This window comes from Musa acuminata, chromosome BXJ2-5 (genome assembly GCF_036884655.1).
Source record: "Musa acuminata AAA Group cultivar baxijiao chromosome BXJ2-5, Cavendish_Baxijiao_AAA, whole genome shotgun sequence".
NCBI lineage: Eukaryota > Viridiplantae > Streptophyta > Magnoliopsida > Zingiberales > Musaceae > Musa > Musa acuminata.
Genome location: NC_088342.1, coordinates 45,597,455 through 45,617,480, shown reverse-complemented (window position 1 = coordinate 45,617,480; position 20,026 = coordinate 45,597,455). Strand labels below are relative to the sequence as shown.

General features: G+C 35.3%; 2 protein-coding genes across 2 annotated transcripts; both read right to left on the bottom strand.

Moving 5' to 3' along the window:
* Positions 1 to 10,050: 10,050 nt before the first annotated feature.
* LOC103986403 (uncharacterized) lies at positions 10,051 to 10,817 on the bottom strand. The gene has a single exon (XM_009404414.3). The coding sequence runs from the start codon at positions 10,743 to 10,745 to the stop codon at positions 10,260 to 10,262; it is 486 nt and encodes a 161-aa protein (XP_009402689.1). The 5' UTR covers positions 10,746 to 10,817; the 3' UTR covers positions 10,051 to 10,259.
* Positions 10,818 to 11,520: 703 nt separating this feature from the next.
* LOC135613018 (uncharacterized) lies at positions 11,521 to 19,794 on the bottom strand. The gene is made up of 7 exons (XM_065109903.1): positions 19,036 to 19,794; positions 18,178 to 18,385; positions 17,872 to 18,090; positions 15,665 to 15,815; positions 15,376 to 15,427; positions 12,182 to 12,287; positions 11,521 to 11,710 (listed from the first exon to the last, which is right to left on the bottom strand). Exons 2-7 carry the CDS (start codon positions 18,200 to 18,202, stop codon positions 11,667 to 11,669), a joined length of 597 nt encoding a protein of 198 aa, XP_064965975.1. The 5' UTR covers positions 18,203 to 18,385; positions 19,036 to 19,794; the 3' UTR covers positions 11,521 to 11,666.
* Positions 19,795 to 20,026: the final 232 nt, after the last annotated feature.

Genomic DNA, 20,026 nt, shown 5'->3' with positions numbered 1-20,026 from the left:
TGTGTTCCCGAAAGCCATCCAGTAAAGATGCAATTATTGGAGGAGGCACATAGATCAAAATTTAATATCCATCCCGAGACTACTAAGTTGTATCAAGATTTATGCCAAAACTACTAGTGGCATGATATGAAGAAAGATATAACAGAGTTTGTTTCTAAATGTCTGATATGCTAACAGGTGAAGATAGAATATCGAGTACCTATGGAAAAATTACAATGGATTTCGATTCCTGAATAAAAGTGGGAGCAAGTCACTATAGATTTTGTGACAGGATTACCCAAGATGGAATTTGGGTAGCAATGGATAAACTTACTAAATCTGCTCACTTCCTCCCTATTAACAAGAAATATTCATTGGATAAACTAATAAGCTTATATATTAAGAAAATTATTCGATATTATGGTGTGCCAATTAGCATTATCTTAGATAGAGATCTAAGGTTCACCTCTGAGTTTTGGGAAAGTCTACAAAAATCTTTAGGTATGCAGTTAAAGTTTAGTACAACTTTTCATCCCCAAACTGATGGCCAATCTGCAAGGATAATACAAACTCTTGAAGATCTCTTAAGAGCAAGTGCTTTGGACTTTGGTGGGAGTTGGGATATGCACTTACACATAATTAAATTTTCTTATAATAATAGTTATCACTCTAGGATACAAATGACTCCATTTGAAACTCTTTATGGAAGAAAATACAGATTACCTATATATTGGGATGAGATAGGAGAACAGAAGCTTTTAGGACCTCAATTAATTCAAAAAGATACTGATAATGTTTGAATTATACATCAAAGATTATTAACAGCTCAAGGTTATCAGAAAAGTTATACAGATCGAAAGCGAAGAGATCTAAAGTTCGAAGTTGGTGAGCACGTCTTCTTAAAAGTGTCACCAACCAAGGGACTTATAAGGTTTGGTCAAAGGGAGAAGTTAGCATCAAGATTTATTGGCCTATTTGAGATCTTACAAAAGGTTAGGCCTGTGGCGTACAGATTGACATTGCCCTCGGCTTTGACTAACATCCATGATGTATTTCATGTGTCTATGCTTCGAAGATATATCAGGGATCTATCACATATCATATGTTACCAACCTCTACAACTAAGAGATATGCTAATTTTAGAGAACAACCAACCTAGATTTTGGAAAGGAAAGAATATGTTCTAAGGAATAAAATTATACATTTGGTAAAGATTTGTTGGCAACACCATTCAGACCAAGAGACAATGTTGGAAAGAGAAGAAGATATGTGAAAGCAGTATCCTTATCTATTCTATTAAGATGAGCTAAATTTGGGGACCAAATTTCCTATAGAAGGGGAGAAATGTAATCAAATCAAATAATTAAGTTAGGAATTAAATTTGTTTCCTTACTTGCCATTATAATTTAGGAAATATTAACATATTTCCTTATTTATTAATATGAATTAGGAAATAACTATTAAGCATTCCAAATAGGGTGATATCATATTTGTTAGTATATTAAATAGAAATAATTTATATTAAATAAATATAAAAATAAAAATAAATTTCTTTTAATGGAGACTCATATCTTCCTATTTAAGGGGAGGGATTTGTCTCCTTCGTTCCTCACTTAGTCGAGCCTAACAATAGGAGGAACGATGAGTTACACCCTACTGATGAAAGGTAGGTTTCCCTACCTTTCTTGAAAATAAAAGTTTTAATTTTTATTTTGATTCTTTAAATATTAAAAGTTTTATAGTTTAAAAATATTTATCAATTCTTTAAATGTCAAAATTTTTATTATTGAATTAAAATCTTTCAACTAAAGTTTTTATAATGTTCTTTGACCCCTGTTTAAGATTTTTTATTTTTAGATTTAAATATATTAAAAATTTATATATTTTATATATATGATATTTCTTGACATTATAACTTATCTTTAATCTTATATGAATTAAAATTTTTGTTAGATTAAAATATGTTATCTAAAATTTTTTATATTTTTTTATTTAAAATTTAAAATATGTTATTCTAAATGATTTAAAATTTATTTGACTAGAATATGTTGAAATTATACTTGCGTTGAAAATATGATTTTCATTTAAATTTAGAAGGTTATTTCTTGTAGTAAAGCTTATCTTTCAATATATCTTTTAATGTGTTATTATGTTTTTATTTATATAATTATTAGTGAATATATATTGGATATATATAATTTTTCAATATATATTTCAATATGCTTTGGGAGGAACGTGTCCCCACTTTGGTGGGTGAGATACACCACTCCATCCGTTGTTGGGAGTGCGATATGAGTTTGCCTCCATTCACTATTGGGTGAACGCAAACTCATCCCGTATAATAAAGCCTCTCCATCCGCTGTTTAGGGGAGTGCTCCTTCGGGTATTTGATATCCGTATAATAAAGTCACTTGGATGATTCTTGAAGTTAACATCACTATGTTTACTTTTCTACTTATGATTTGATAAATAAATAAATTATAATAAATATTTATAAATGATGAATAAAGTGATGTTTATCTAATTGGCTCTAAATGTATGGAAAGATATAAAAAAAAATGCATGATGTGACATCATCGAGTAAGTCATATGAAAATAAACAAATCGTATAAGGTAAGTGTCACATAATTAGAATAAAAATATCATTTCACAAACGAAAGACGATAACAATAATAATAACATATCTCATACAAAATAGATCTAGTGTATAAATAAATCTAGTTTCTTGAACGATCTACAATATATTAGATTTCAATGATATAGCTCTGATATCAATTGTACAAAATAAAACTATTATATAAAAAATAATATCATGATTAAAATCAAGTATCATAAGTCTATAATAGAAGGTATATACTTTTTGAACACGATAATCAATAAACTACATCGAATATCATATATCATGAACTTACACAGAAAAGAAATTAGACTCACTTTCTCTTTCTTATTTTCAGAATCATTGTAATTGGTGAAATATGGACATAAAATAAAAGTATTATCTTTAGAAGGTCCTTCCATAATCTCCAAAGAAATCATATCATTATTGAGTCTTCTTTCTATTGATCTATAATTCAATCATATCTATAATATATCTTATCTAATTAAATAGGATAACTTTTTATTTTTTATTGCTTAGTCTTCTTCGTTGCAGACCATGGTTTAAAGCTCTAATGCATTTCTTGTTGTACTCAGCTTTAATTCAAAACGAATTTTTACCGTAAAGCTACCGAAGTCTATGTTCCAGTCGGTGTTGGTCCTTTTCCAAGTTAGACTCGATCAAATCTATGGCACTGTCATTTTGTTCAGCTACCTTCTTCATGCCACTACGCAACTGAGTGCCGCTGATGGTGACCACTGCACTACTTGTGTACTCTACTCCATAGCCGTGTATACCATGTCGACGGTAAGAGTCGCAGAGAGGACTTGGAATTAAGAGCAGTGACTCGGCCAGTCTGCGGACTTGCTCTCCTCCTAAACGCCGTCGCAGATCAAACACTTGGCAGTACTCTTCAGCTACAACCATCGTCGTCAACCTATATATATATACATATCCCCAGGACACTCGTAGCAGTGCAAGCCACCTTCACTTTCCTCCTCTCTTCGTAGAAGCCAGCGACATATGAGGCCACAGACGGCTCCTGCGGTCTCGCTCATCGTCGTCTTCGTCGTCGTCTCGATCACCGTCGTGTCGATCATGAAGAGAGCTGATGCAGCGAGGCCGGCGCCTAACTGCACCGGCGGGTGGAGCTACATGGCGTGCGCGAGCACGGACGAGAAGGGAAGGGAAGAGCCACCCTCGCTGGCGAGGTGGATGGCGAAGTTGTCGCATGGCCCCAGTCCGAGAGGTCCAGGCCACTGATGACAAGACTACGTACTGTAGCGAGGATCATTTGTTGATACATCTCAACATACATATATGTACATACATACATACATATCACGTCAAAGAATAAATATATATGTGCTCAATACACATGATCTGTATCTCATAATTATAATATACGAATACTTCGTATATTATAATTCTTATATGATAACAATCTCTTCTTTTTTTTTTTCTTTTTTTTTTTTTTCTGAATACACACATCTATTTGATGCGTTTAAGTTTTTCATTAATCACGTTTGAGATGAGTGAGGATGAAAGATAAGCACTAATAAGATTAGGGAATTAGAATCATATGTTGGAGGGGCCTTGTCGAGTATACCTTCAATGTTAGTATTGCATGCGACACTTTGGTCATGAGCATATAATCCTCAAACATTTTGAAGAGTCGATACGAAGATTGCTCATCTTGGAACTTATCCTCGAAATACAATTCTCAAGTGCAACAAATCTTAGTAATGAGCTAACAACTTGATTCTATGGCTTAAATAGATGATCAATTTTGACACTAATATATTGTGTTGGAGAATTATTCATCTTGAAATTTATCCAAAAAATATGATTCTCTACTGTAACAAATATATAATAATTGATCCAAAATAAATTTACTCTGTGACTTGATGCAATGATCAATTTTGACACTAATAGCTACTAACCTCTCCCTTTGTGGGAACAAATTTTCTAATAATCAAATGACTAAAAAAAAATCTAAAACCTGTATTTTTTTTTTTTGACAGAGATACATAAAATGATAGAAAAAGCTGAATTTCCATCGCGTATGTTATTAGTTTTCTCATTTTTTTTCTTAAAGAAATATTCTTAAATACAATAGAAAAGGATGTTGGATATAATTCAAAATGTTAGGGTAACCATTTATAGAGAAAAATCCTATTTATAAGTATGTCAATGTGTTGTTTTTAAGTTTTATCGTGAATCATTTTTTTTTTATAAAAGAAATTTATTTATGTTGTTACGATATATTCTGATCGTCCATAAGGTGACTTAGATTGAATCGCGACTCTTTTTTACTAAGAACGTTGCTTATAGAATTGGGTGGAACTCTAAATCCACTCATCTCGATAAAATTATGTTAGTGATGTACTCGACAAACCTAGTCTACTCGGATAAATTAGCTTGGATTAGGTGAGATGTGATTTGCTATGTTTTTCTTAACAACATTCGTTAGGGTTTTTTATAGTGTGGCTGAGAGTTATAGGAAATTAAATTGTGGTCACAATCATAGATGTCACTATCGATTTGTGAGTTATTTGGTTTCGCGGTAGGTACGTTGAATCCGAAAATTATAGTTCGCAATGTTGCTAAATACATTGAATCGCGATAGATATTGATCATATGTTGCTAAATAGATCAGTAGCCCACAATGTGTCAATCTACCCATACGATATGTCAAAGTAATTTTAATCATATTTATATTAAAAATATATATATGATAATTATTAAAGATTTTTCATATCTTTTACGTGTTGAATCTCGTATTTTGATGATGAAACCAATTGATAGTATTTATGATTTGATCTACGTTTTGAGTGACGCAGGATGCTTCGATTAGATTTAAACCGACGTTATTTTATCGCTGTACTAATTCACCCCCCTCTTAATGCCTGACTCTTTTCCTAACACTATGTACGTAAAATAAATTACAAGCCAATGTGGAAGCAAATACTTTTTAGATTGGCAATTGTTGACCATAATATCTTCTTTCTCACATTTTGACTCATGAAAACAACGTTGGCAAATCCACATGCCTCCACTTTGGAGACCAATATGTTCCTTTGTAGCCCTACAAAACTCTAATCTTTGTTTTCATCTTGTGATAATTTTACTCTTTTTTTCATCAAAGTATTTTGATCATTTCAAAAATATCTGAGAGCGAGATTGAATAAATAATCACAAAAAACACATAGATATTATAAATTTTCCATTCTATTTTATTTTCTTATATTTTGAGTTTTTGATGTTTGTTTATTTATTTATTACTTTTATTTTTAATTTTTGGTATTATTTTATACATGATTTTATTAAAGAACGGAGACTTGACTTTATTTTAGAAATGCATAAATTATGATAGTGAAAGAATCAAATGAATAACAAATGTTCAGATTTATTTCCATGTTCTAAAAGAATTATAACCATTAGCTATAATGATACTTCTTATGAGTGGTTGACACATCAATTATCAAACATAAATACCTGAAATCATAGAGTGGAGTTTCTGAATCAAACTGCAAATTGACACAAAATTTAAAATCCTAAAACTAAATTTCTAAATTCTTTATAGAGATTTCAAAATATCAAATACAAAATTATTATTATTATTTTATTGGAACCTCAGCCTCATGTTTGAAGGTTTCTATTCTTGCCACCTACCAATATGAAGGGACATATGTTGTGCTATGTGAACCAGTGTGACATGAAATGATGACCCATGCAATGGTGAATACATCAGCATACATAATGTAAGACAGAAATGTAACAAGTCAAAGTTCCACTCAACAATGGTGACAAGTCTTTGTTCAAGGAATGGACCAGATCAAAGTAATCTTGGCACATCAATTCCTCATCTATTCCAAATTAACTCTCTGAGTGGCAGCAGTAATCAATCAGCTAACTGTGCCAGTGCTACTACGCAGTTGAACATGTGATGATGACTACAGGCTTGTTCATAGTCCAAAGTGTTTTCTTGCTCATTCCTCACCACCAAACCTTATCAGTTCAACAGTTGTGCATTGGCATGGTTGAACGCTTGAAAAGGTTGCAGCTTCAACGAAGGAAGTGGGATCACAAGTCAGAGAGCTTGACCTTTTCCACCATTTGTTTTCTCCGCTTCAATGGCCAACCTTTTCAAAGTCAGAAGTTAGAAATTGCAAGTTACAGGTTTCAGATGGCAGTCCACTAGCCGCAATCGATTCAAAGTCCAATAAATGGTACAAAACAGTGCTGAGGACATGGTTGACAGCTTCAAAACCTAGACATGTTCTTCAACTCTTTGATTTGGTCTGAGGTAAGGAAGACATGTATCCACCAAACCCTCCCTCCCTCCCTCCCTCGCTACACATATAAATCTAAATCCATGCAACCAGCTTCGTCCGTATCCCACCACCTACCTCTTCAAAGCTTCAGCTCCTCTCTCTCTCTCTCTCTCTCTCTCTCTCTCTCTCTTTCAAGGCAGTTGCATCTAGCGATGATGAGGCCTCGGACTGCTCGAGCACTGTTGCTCATCGTCATCGTCTCCGTCGTCGTCGTTGCGTCGAGCATGCAGGGAGTTGATGCGGCGAGGCCGGCGCCAGCTGACTGCGCCGGCATGGCGAAGATAAGCACAGAAGAGAAGGGAAGAAGCACCACCGCGAAGTGGATGGGGAGGTTGTCGCACGGCCCCAGTCCCAAGGGGCCAGGCCACTAGCCTTGGAGAGAGAGAGGTTCTCCAAAGAGACTCTCCTCGACAGGAGGCAGCTTCTTGATCATTACATGACGATACAGATCTTGATACGTATGCATACATGTAAAGATAGTTATTACTTGCAGAAAAGAATTCTTTAAATCTTTTTGCCATGTCTTTTGGGTCTATTTTCTCCGGTGGAAGAAATATTTAATTAGCAGACGCATTTGTTTTTGTTTATTTTGGAGAGATACCACAATTATTATCCTTGTAAGGCTCTAATATGTCTACTATCGCACCAATATTTTGACATTCATTCGATACGGTACAATACTATATACCAAACGATATATATATATATATATATATATATATATATATATATATATATATATATATATATATATATATATATATATATATATATATATATATATATATATATATCATTCGATAACAAACGATCCGTATATCAATTAATTGTTGGACTAATACATACCATCTGATACGAATGATATTATTCAAAACTGTATACATTAATTACAACCACTCAAAATACTTCCAACCAGTATGATCTATCCAAGGGGGAGTTACTTTTGTCTCAAGTGAGGACTTGTTCCCTGTCGATCACCTTCTTAGAGTAGTCTAGATAGATAGCAGAAGGAGAAGAAGAGGTGATAACTGTGACAGATACAACATATCAATTTCTAAGGTATAGCTTTATGCACTTTTGTCTTGAAACAAAAGTCTCATAAGACCTGCATAGAAATATGAACAATAATGTATGAGAGAACTGTCATTATCTTTTTCTTTTGGGCAAGTACAAATTGTCATTGTCACCCACACAAGCGTTAAGAAGTCATGATCGACGAGGAAAACAAGAACACTAGATTTTATTAGGTACAAAAGGCCGGCATTAGCATCAACCACACAAGCCCTGGGAAGGCCATGACCGACGAGGAAAACAAGAAACACTAGATTTTATTAGGGCAAAAGGCTGTCATTAACGAGTTGAGCGGTGGCACATAAAGGACTACGAAGACAAGCACAAACCCATTGCCTACTACCGTGCAGCAAATGTGTTTGCTCACTAACCTAAAGATGATATATGTATCATCACTCAGATTATAGACCACAGCTATAATCCAGCTGATTGTATCATAGATTAGGAAAAGGAACAGAAGCCTCAATAACTGACACACAAGCAACTCCAGAATTAAGAAAAGAAAAATCAATCTGAACAACAGAACATATGGGAGAAACCAATATTAGTTGTTAAATGATCTAGACAATTGTGTACTGAGAAATCCAGCTGAAAGTATCATAGACCAGAAAACGGATAAGAAACCTCAATAAATGATAGACAACCGACTCCAGCACTATGAAAAGCAAAAGCATACGGGAGAAACAATACTAAAGTCAGACAATCTGGCAACCATATACCGAGAAATCCAGCTGAAAGTATCATAAATTAGATAAAGGAAAAGAAGCCGCCAGCATTAGGAAAAGAAGAATCTGACAACAAAACATATGGGAGATTCCAGTCTTGTGCAAAGCAAAGTTTCATCGTAAAGCCTCATCATCACAAGTTTGTGTTCTTGTACAATCAGCTGTTATGCTTTTCCAATTCAAAAGGACAAACTAACTCGAAGATACATTTAAACTTACTATGTTGATGCCCAAATAACATCCACCTCCTAGAATTTATGTGAATTCTGACCTTAGGACTTAATCGTGTTTTCAAGAAAAAAGATAAACTGTAACCATTTTCCTTCAATTTATTAAACTCCTGTTATGCTTCGTCTAGTTGACAAGCCCCTTCTACCATCCAGCACCATTATATGTTTTCTGCTGTTAGCTAATACTTCTAGAGAATATTTGTTTTTGGCTGATGTATAAATGAAGTGCACCTGTGGATTATCCTCTAACCTGGTTCTACTAGGCATACTATAGTTAGTACTGTTGTGTTTCTATGACAGACATGATGCACCAATGGCTTCAATCTTATGAACTCTAATGGTTTCACATTAATAAGAAAAGTTGCCAGAATATCAAGAAAATAGAAGACATGCAAAAATCTGGGATCCCATACTGCACCATAAGTTCATCCTCTGCAGGTGTGTCAACAAAGCAAAAAGCTACTGCATAAGACATTTAATAGGATAATCAGCTAAGACTCAAGTTAAGCAAGAAGCATCACTCATCTATCAAGCGAGGTACTTATAAAGTAGTCATCAATATCAGGCTTGTTCATGACGAGGACTAAATCCCTGATAATGATGATGATAATGAATGAAAAAGATGATAGCAGGAAAAGGAACCGGTGGTTTTTTTTATTTCATTTCATAAAACACCTGTGAGGTAAGCATCTGCAGCAATCTATTAATGATGTTTTAAGGCCTAATGCTGTGTGCACAAAACAAGAAAAACACACATTTTTACAGATGTTCACTGCAGTGGCAGGAGCCTTGAACCATCTTTTTCTTAAGCAGCATTTAAGTAAGAACACATAACAAGCAGATCAAGAATCTAAGAATATAACTCTCCAACAATTACAACTTCTAATGAATCAAAATATAACAGATTAAATAAAAATGGATGCTGTAGCAGAATCCAGGAAGAAAATGCATAAGAAATTAGCCATAAGCAAATTTAATTGAAAGTAAGATGTCGTCAACCCTGTTCATGAAACTAAAAATATAAACAATGAATCTACTAGGGTAACCGTGTGATATGGTTTCACTTCCACCCTATTCACCTCAGCCATTTTAACAAAATTAATCATCAGAAATTATATAAACAAACAAGAGGAATTCCAATTTCAATAAATAAAGTCAAAATCAAGCAGATTACATCATTCCCCGATGACAGAACCATTATAAAGATATGCAAGGTAGTATAAGTCACCATTATTATCGAATCACACTGGTTAAAATCCCAACTTTCATCCTCAGTCAAGCTCTATGGCGACACAGACAACCAAACTGAGTCTTTTTCAGCCTAGGGTGTATCCCAAGGCTTGGGCTCGGGGACGGCGACGACCATACCTTGCAGCTCGGGCTGGAGGACGACCTGGCACCCGAGCCTGGCGTGCTTGTTGAGGATGCGGTTCCTGGAGGCCCTGGTGAGGATGTAACTCTCGTCGTAGGACGTGGGCGGGAGCTTGTCGAGCCACTCCTGGGAGATGTGGACCTCGCATTCGGCTGAGCAGGCCTCTATGTCCTCCAAGCGGTGCGACGCCGGGTCGATGAGGCCGGCGTTGATCAGGGCGCGGAGGAGGGTCTGCCCGGCGAGGCCGATGACCTCGTGCTTGCTCCCCTCGGGATCGACAGCGAACAGCTTCACGATCCGGTCGGCGACCTTCCTGGAGCCAGATGAGGGGGCCGGGGAGGACGATGAGCAGGAGCGGGCGAGGGGCCGGAGGGAGAGTGGGGGATGAGATCGCGCGAGGTGGAGAGGGATCCGACGGAAAGCCGCGATCGCCATCTCTAGGGTTTCCCAACTCTTCGAGATCGGGAAATGGAGCCTTTGAGGAGGGGGAGAGAGTGCCGAGTCGATCTCGAACCGAATTTTGTAGAAAATTGTTCCCTTAGCGGGTCAAATTCGTGCGGGGTTCAGAACGATCCGAAATCCAATTGTTACCTTGATAACATGTCGTAGGATCAACTACAATTTCGGATCTACAAATCCGAACCCGATCCGATCTATATAGTCTAAAATTAACTTTTCATTAGTTTGATTATTCTTAATTTATGTTTGTGTCAATCGTTTTATAGTTAGTCCGAGTCTAATCTTTAACATTTAGTGACTCCATATCACAATCTAACAACCTTAACATGATTTATATTGTCACAAGAAAAAAAAAAGACTAATTAACATGATTTATCTTATCAATCTAACAATCTTAACAATCTAACTAATTACTTTTAACATCTTAATCTTTACACATTCAAAAATTATATTGGGATCCCTATACAAAAATAAAATATTAATATTTTTAATATAAAATTAAAAAAATAATTTTATAAAATTAAAAATAAAAAAATTATTAAAGCAATGGATTAAATATTCTACTTTCGGTGTAACTTTTGAAAGATACATGTTATCACATTGGAAAAGTAAATGAAAAAGAGTTGGGGCTTCAAAAAGATCAATGAGTTTAGATATTGGATTATTGTCAAAAGAGCAATTGAAGGATCCAGAGTTCTATGTCTCATTCTGATTTCCAGCATCAAAGGGATGAGAGAGTTGCGCCATTAATAGAAGCATAAACTGGTGGGCATGGAGATCTCAAACTGTGCTTGAGCTTGGTTTCTTGCCATGGAGAGGAGTTTGCTGAACATATGAGTAGCTGCGGACGATTGTGCTGCACGGCGACTGCTCTTCATATCACCATTTACCGTGCATTCAAAGTTCAACCCTTTTAAGGGTCACAGTTGCTTGGAGCATTCCTGCAAAGGAGCATTCTTGATCAATGGCAAAGTGGCGAACAAAATAGACAAAGCTGATCTTAAAAATGACAATTTTGACAAGCTAAGGTAGAGGATTTTCAACATGTTTCGAGAAATTATTTGTTTCTTGGAAGAGAAAATGATCATGCTATTCCATTGCATGCTCGACATGAGACAATTTCTGCGATTCTTGATGAATGACAAAAGTGGCAAACAAAATAGACATAGCTGCACTTAAAAATGACAATTTTGACACAAGAAGGTAAGAGATTTTTCAACATGTTATGAGATATCATTAGTTTCTTGGATGAAAAATAGCTGACAATGATATGATAAGTTTATTGGACCCCAGTTTAGACAAATGATCATGCTATTCCATTTCGTGCTCTACATATGACAATTTCCGTCAATTGAATATACTTAGAGAGAAAATAGAGTTTCACAGAAGGTGGCCAAAATTAAAATATGCACCTGAGTAGAAGTTAACATCTTTCACCCTACCATCCAGAATTGAAGGAAGAACTCTATATTGTGGTAATATCCAGAATTGTGGTAATGTACAAAGATCATCCAGTTCCTGCATGAAACAAAAATTGTAACAAGCTATCGCCAATGTCATTAGTTAAATAATCAAGGCAATATATTTTGACTTTATGCTCCATTAATTGAGCACGACGCTGATTGCGTGATGTTATACTACATAGACAATTCTTTTTCTTTGACACATACCACATATTTGGTACTACATAGAAACTTGTACTGTTTATAGCATATGCCCAACTTGTTCACATTTATAGCACATTTTTCAGCTTGCTCATATGTAGCATAATGTATCATGGTGCAAGTTATATAAACTAAAAAAAAATCATATATCAAAGGATCTGATCCAAAAACATAAAATTCATGCATCAGTGTGCAACTCTATTTATCTCCCAGTACAAATGAGAAATTCTGCCATTTCTTGAATGTTTTTAAACTAAATGGGCCCAGAAATTGACCAGTAGCAACTGTTGACATCTCCAGAAAGCTACTTGAGTAGTTCATAAACCAATAGTTAGCTAGTAGAAAAATTCAACAAGAATCTTATTCATATTTTAAGCAAATTACTAAAATTCCTTGCAATATCAACTCCTAGTGTTTGCTGGCTTCTCCAGCATACCACAATTATCATTGTATCAGTCTCAAAATGAAGCTGATTCACCAAGACCATGTGTTGGCCACCATATGAATCATTAGAGGTAAAGGGATGTCCTAGTCATTACATCATAGTTCAATTAGGTTGATTTACCATACTTTACCAGTATATTCCTGGAGTAGATTTATTCTTTACCATTGCTCACCAGCGCATTCCTCAGTGCAGATTGTTACATGACATTGTGCATCTGGAATTGTGAATTTGATCAAAATGACCAAAAGATTTCCCAGGAATATCATCAACTAGTATTGCCAATTTCTACTTCAAGTGAACTTCCTGTGCACTCAATAATAATATTATACAATTACTCAGCTCACCCTGTAATTTCTGCAGATCCAACAAAAATTCCTCAACACATCTCTAGTTTCACACAACCATGAATATAGCTAAAGCTATCTACAACTTGTCAGACAACTAATAATGCTAATATGAATTTGAGATTGATATTCCTTTTGCTGATTTGTTGTACGGAGTTACTAGGAAAGATAGTAAAAGAAATATTTTTATTCGTGAACAACTAGGTATCGATTCAATAGAGAATAAGATAAGAGACAATTGTTTTGACATGTGCTTTGGAGACCTATGGATGCAGTAGTTAGAAATAGTGAAATAATTAATATTAGTGGTATGGAGAGAGGTAGATGAAGACTTAAAAAGACTTTAATGGAAATCATAAATATTCTAAACTTAACTAAACATGACTTTTTATATATCTCAATGATGACAAAAGATCCATATAGCCGATCCTAAATAGTTAGGACTTACGGCTTTGTTATTGTTGTTGTATTCTTTTTGCTGATATTCTATATCATAGATTGAGGTATACTGCTTGTCCAAGAAAGGATGTATACATAAACTCTCGTATTGATGATTTTCCTCATAAGTGAACTAGTTTGCTTTGTTCTATTATCCCTTCATGCTCTCATACACGATCTTTGTGTATTATAGAAACTAGATGACATACAGGGATGCAGCTTCAGCATGATGGTTATAAAGACAAATTAGTGCTGAAACCTTTTGCAAACCATCATCAATTGTCACTATATGAGACCACATAGCCTGTATATGCAGCACTAAATGAAAGGCCAAAAAGGGGGGAAAAATTAAAGCCCACTGTGACATTACGGATCAGACATTACAGGCTTTACAGCCATATAGAAAAGTGTACTGTCTAGGTCAAAATCAAACGAATGAAGACCAAACAAATTTTTTTGTACTTTAAAACTATAGAAGAGATAGAGAAGTATAAGGATAAAAGTTCTACCAAAGATTGTTTATCAATGCAATGAAACAAAATCAAGGAGTCATGTAAATGTCACACCTTCTCAGGGCGGACATTATTAGGACTGGATTTAGCATCCTGAAGATTGTTATTTTCCCTCTTGCTAATACAAATATCTGAAATGATTGTTTCCCTAGTTATCATACCTTCACTTGCTGATGATTGCTGATGTTGGTTCAAGGATGCATTGTCCTCTATGTTGATAGGTATGTAGGTACCTGGTGATGAAGCATTTCTACATGATTCTACTGGGCTTTTAATATTTATAACTGCATGATTTGTCCTGTTTCTGTACTCATTCAATGTAGATTTATCAGTAAATATTTGATCATTTATGTCAAGCTGCCTGTCTAGCTTCAAAAGGGAATCATTAGCTCTAGTTTTTCTTGTACAATCAACTACTGATCAAGGATTGCCATACCGACCCGTATCGCCCGGTACGAGCGGTACATACCGGTCCGATGGGATATCGTCTCCTTTCTCGGCGACGTCGCCGAGGCGACGCAGCGCCTTTCTCGGCGACGTCGCCGAGGCGACACGACGTCGCTATATATATATATATATATATATATATATATATATATAATTTAAATAAACATCGCCTCGGCGACGTCGCCCCGTGTGGGGAAGGAAAAGGCGACGTCGCCGAGGCGATGTGACGTCGGCCAATAAAAAAATAAAAAAAATAAATATAATATGTATATATACATATATCACTCGGTATACCGAGCGGTATATCGTTCCGTACCGTACCGAGAGATCGTCGAAACTCCGATACGGTAGGAAATTTCAAACCTTGCTACTGATGACTTTTCCCTGGATAATGGATTATTTTTCTTTTTGTAGTTTGTATCTTTATTTTCACCTTTGGTCGTATTGTTACTTGGCATGCATAAAACTTGATCCTTCTGATCAGAATTGCTGAATACATGACCTTTTTCAGTCAGCGGTTTGTCCAATTCCGGTTGGTAGTCCTTATCTACAACTGCTGGATGCCTCAATGATGGCAAAAAGCCATGATAATGTGTTTCCCTGTTCAATGCAATTATCATTTTGCAAAGTATTGCATATAAGAACCATGTTCCTTAATGGCCTAGGTTTCAGTGTTGTCATATAAGGAATAGCAGGTTACCTGGAAATCCAATCAGACAATATATCATAGTATGGTAGTAAATGATAGTACTTAACTACTGAAGTCACTTCAGAAGGTTGGTCAGTCCTGATTAGAGGCCCTTGCAAGCTGCAAAATTATAAAGTTCTTATCAGTAATAAAGATACCTGAAGTTAAAAGGAGGTTATTTGTTATTTTGACATATCTAACATTGATATCATTGGGGAAAAAATTAATGAACAAATAAAATAATAAAAAACAGAAAATAGGTAAATAATATATTTTAGTGGATGCATAATATTTTGTTTATATACCCAGGAGATATATATAGATACATGCACATAGACACATTTTCTGCTAGCATACCTGCTTATTACGTCTTTGATAGGAATTTCCACAAGCCCTTCATTCATTGCTTCTGTGTAGTTCATTATATATACCCTGACAGTGGTCTTCTCTTGACTTAATGAATATGTCATATGATGCTCCAAGATACTCAACTTTGAACAGTTGCTACCTGTTTAATAGAAGATTAATCTTCCTTTAGACTGAGAAGAATCAAGAAACAACAGAACAGAGCTAGAAACCACTTTGACTCTTCACCCTTCCGAATTTTATGTAGATGCTGTATGAACAAATCTAGCCATAAGTACCAAACATCAGAAACCATTCTGTGGCAATGGATAAGAAGAAACATCTTCTGCCCGATGAGCAGTGAGCTGCTGATTGAGAAAAAGTACACAAGGCAGATAATGCATGACAATTTCAAAAGTAAATCTCCATTAATGAAATAGATGGATTAGTAAGATTCCTAGTTAAATGATACATGTAAAGTGCTGTACAACAAGAAGAAGCATCTTTTACTACACAAGCAGAGATGCTATAATAGAACATGTGCATACAACAGAAATTACACATGATGATACTAGAAAGTGCAACTTTCTCCACATAACTAACACTAGAATATCACAACATCAATATATTTGAAACCTTAGAAACAAAGGGGAAAAAGGACAAAAAGGTCTTGATAATCATCAAAAAGGTCTTTAGATCAATGTTAGTTTATTAGAAATACTTCTAGAATTTTTAGATGTGAAATAAGAGATAGTTTCCTGTTTCATCCATATATTTCAATGGACAAAAAATGTCAAAAAAGTACTACGATCCTCCAATATTCAGATTATACTGGTGCTTTGTTACTCCAGAGAAATGATAATGATGATTTGTAAAAAGAAATAAGGTAGGGCTAGAAATATATAAATGCCCAATCTAAAAATTGAAAATATGTTGAGAAGCTATCATCATCCTCTTTTCTTAAACCACTACATCTGCTGCCAAGGAAGTAGGTTGTGGAGGAGATGTGCAAGTGGTGAAAACAATGAGCAGTGGAGAGGTTGGGATGAATCCATGGTCAATGAGGATGAAAAGTAGGATGGTTAAGAAGTGGTGAAAGTGAAGACATTGATTGTGGTGGTGGACAAGGTGATCATGATAGTAGAGGTAGTGGAGCTGGTCATGGTAGTATAGTGGAGGAGCAATTGATGTTGGTGGAAGTGGACAGTAAGGAATAAAAGACAGTGAATTAAAAGAATAAAGAGGGCAGTCACTAGTGCACTTTAAACAAGTCTCTAAAGTAAAATAAAAAATTAAAGAATATTTCTATGTTGTTGGCATGAATTGACTGTAGAGAGCCATTCAAAAATTAGGTGGACAATGTATGTTCCAAGTAGTAAATATTAACAAGATAGGGGGAATTTAAGAAAAAAAAGATTACTAGTACAATTCAGTATTAGTCATATTAGCATCAAGTAAGCCCAGTTTGTTGAGTAAGCTTGGTTTTTGGATCGGGCAAGCCAAAATTGCCCAAACCATGTACCAGTTGGCCATTGGACTAGATGAAATTGCCCAAACCATGCATAAGTTGGCCACTGGAGCAGTAAATATCCACTTGTACCATCTAGTACAACTGAAATGTGAATAACTGTATCAAACTATTAGAGCACTGAGACATTGACTCATATATCACATTGGTCAGACCTAGGTCCTAGTTAAAGTTATCACAAATAGAAACCTCATACCATTTCGCAATATACGCAATAGTCGAACTCAACACCGGAAAAGCTTTAAAATGACACTGAGCATATGACCTACAACAGACAGAAATAAAAAGAAAAGAAGAAGAAGGAAAACATGCATAATAAGTCTATAGATGTTTCCTTGCAGTGGTAAGTCCATAAGGCCACAATAAATAAAAAGATGGTGAAGTTTCATCAGCAGCACATTGCAGCAAGTTTCCAGTGTAACCATAAGTTTTTAATGATGTATCCAGTCCGCTATATGGTAAAACATAATAATTATCTATCGAATTAGACTAGTTATATAGTAGTGTTACTCATTCTCATCAATTAGTCATAAGCTAAGCTAAAAATCAACAAAGATACTGTCAGAAACAATTAATGGCCTGGATACATGTTACAAATTTACATAAGAAAATCAGTTACTCCTTCAGAAAAGAATTAACACATATTCATTAAAACTCAGGAAATAAAAACATAAATATTGATTGACAGCACCTGTTTTCTGCTCCACAGCAGAAAATGCAAGCTGCTGAAATACATCTTCATTTTCCAGAGATTCATCTGAAATTAAAGATCCTTTTTCAGATAAGTGCATTTTCATCTGTGTTGTCCCTATCAAATTTTCGACTTGTCTATCAACTTCTTTCTCCACCAGTGACCACACCCTCTGTGTCATAGAGCAGAACTCAAGCAAACACTTTTCCTTCTTAGTATCTACAAGAAAGATAGCAACCTGAGAAATTGGCCATCCATCCATGCTAGGAGCATTTTTAGATGCATCTAGTGCTGATGAAATATTACAGGCATCCATGACCATCTTCTCCATGACTGAGAGATGCTTGTCAAGATTTCCTGGCCCTTCTTCTTATTTGAGCATAAATTTCATATACATCAAAAGGCTGGGATTTGCAATGGAAGCCATTTTGCAGAAAGGTTCGAAAGCAAGAAACTTAAGTTGTGGAAACTGCTTTCTGTGGTAATAATTATACAGCAGCACAACTGAATGCATCTGCAGCATGACACAGAAGTTGCAGATCAAGAAATCATTAGAAGATCAGAAAGGTAATAACCAAGAGAAGTCTTGAGGTGCACAGGAAGTAGAAAGATTAGGGAGATAAAAGTAAAAATGCTATGTACAGTAAGTTATGAAGTCCTCATACATAAGAAGACAATATTCTAGCCTGCTATTTTTACCATTTAGTCTGCTGTTTTTCCCTTATCTCATCAATCTCATGAAAGTCCTACCATTCAACCTGCTGTTTTTGGACCATGAAAGCATAATGTTTTGTGTTAAAGGCGTAAAGCAAGCCATCCAAACACATAGGTGAGACTAAACAATCCTCCTTCAGTGAAGATTGGATATAATATTTTTACAAGTATCCACCGGTCAGCCAGAAAACAATTATACACCTACATTGCTACAGATAAAGAAAAAGCTTGCAAACTTAAATTTCATTCATATAATACAAAATTAACAGAAAATGTAGCATATTGTTTTCTACTAGAGCAGTCCATGTGATAATTGTATAAATCAGATTGAACAACCTTGTTCCATTCAGACTTGATATACTCCAAGAAGTATCAACTGGATCAACTAGCATATTTCCAACATATCTTCAATTAATGCAGATCAAACAGGAATTTGTAAGCTCAACTTACTTCTAAAGATAGCAGGAACGGTACAATACACAATCATGTAGAATATAAAAGCTTTTGATCTTCAACACAAATGCAATGTGATTTGCATATGTCAGTACAGTATCCAAGTATTTTTCACATCTCTTTTGCTTCAAGGTCCTGCAAACAAAGCTTCTATAGAGTTCTGAGAAAGCAAACACATCACCCGTATATGATCTTACATTATTAAATCTTCATTAACAAATCGATATCCTGAAAGCTAACTGTGTTAGCTATGAGGTCCATATATATTGCTCCTGTTATTCCTTTGATTTTATTGTGATGATTTGTTTTTTATACTACTTTTTTTTATAAGAGAGCCACCAAGGTGGAAGTACTATAGACGTTTTTGAGATTTACATTATTGAAAATAAGAGTCTTCTCTATTCTGTAGGCAGAGTTCTGACTTTACCACTTCTATAACTTTTTGCCTAAACCAAAATTTCAAGACCTAATTGTGAGTAAGGTAGCCCAAAGTGGCGATTCCAACAAAAAATTTCCTTCTACACTCTGATTTATTCAATTCAAAATTTTGACTTATGAGGTATAAAACAACTCTCAACAACTAGACATGCAACACAATCTGTCATTATTTTCCTTTTTTTCCGAACAAGCTACAATCAATTAAATTCCTACATCCATTAGTGAACGATCAATCTACCTTCACTAAGAGCAGCTTATGCATGCAAAATCACAACTCACAACCCCATCAGATCCATTTTTTACTCTTCGTTTCCGACTAAGCCCTTAATTTTCGCCCTAGAAAGAGGAAAAAACGAAGAAGACGACAAAGCGTTAGTGCAATCAAATACATAGTTTTGAAGAGAGATGGTGCCTGCTTAGCCACGGCCTTCTGTTGATCGATGGTAGGAGGCGGATGAAAGGAAGCCCTCGCGGGGAGGAGAGGCGCGACGAGGTAAACGATCAGGGCCTCGACGGTTTCCTCCATAGGAATCAACGCCGCCGGTTGCTC

Coding starts and splice junctions, on each gene's coding strand:
- LOC135613018 (XM_065109903.1), bottom strand. CDS start 18,202: ATGGAGAAGATGGTCATGGATGCCT. Junction 15,816..17,871: donor TGCTGTGGAGCAGAAAACAG/GTGCTGTCAATC, acceptor TCTATTAAACAG/GTAGCAACTGTTCAAAGTTG. Junction 12,288..15,375: donor CTTCTGAAGTGACTTCAGTA/GTTAAGTACTAT, acceptor TGTTTCATGCAG/GAACTGGATGATCTTTGTAC.
- LOC103986403 (XM_009404414.3), bottom strand. CDS start 10,745: ATGGCGATCGCGGCTTTCCGTCGGATCCCTCTCCACCTCGCGCGATCT.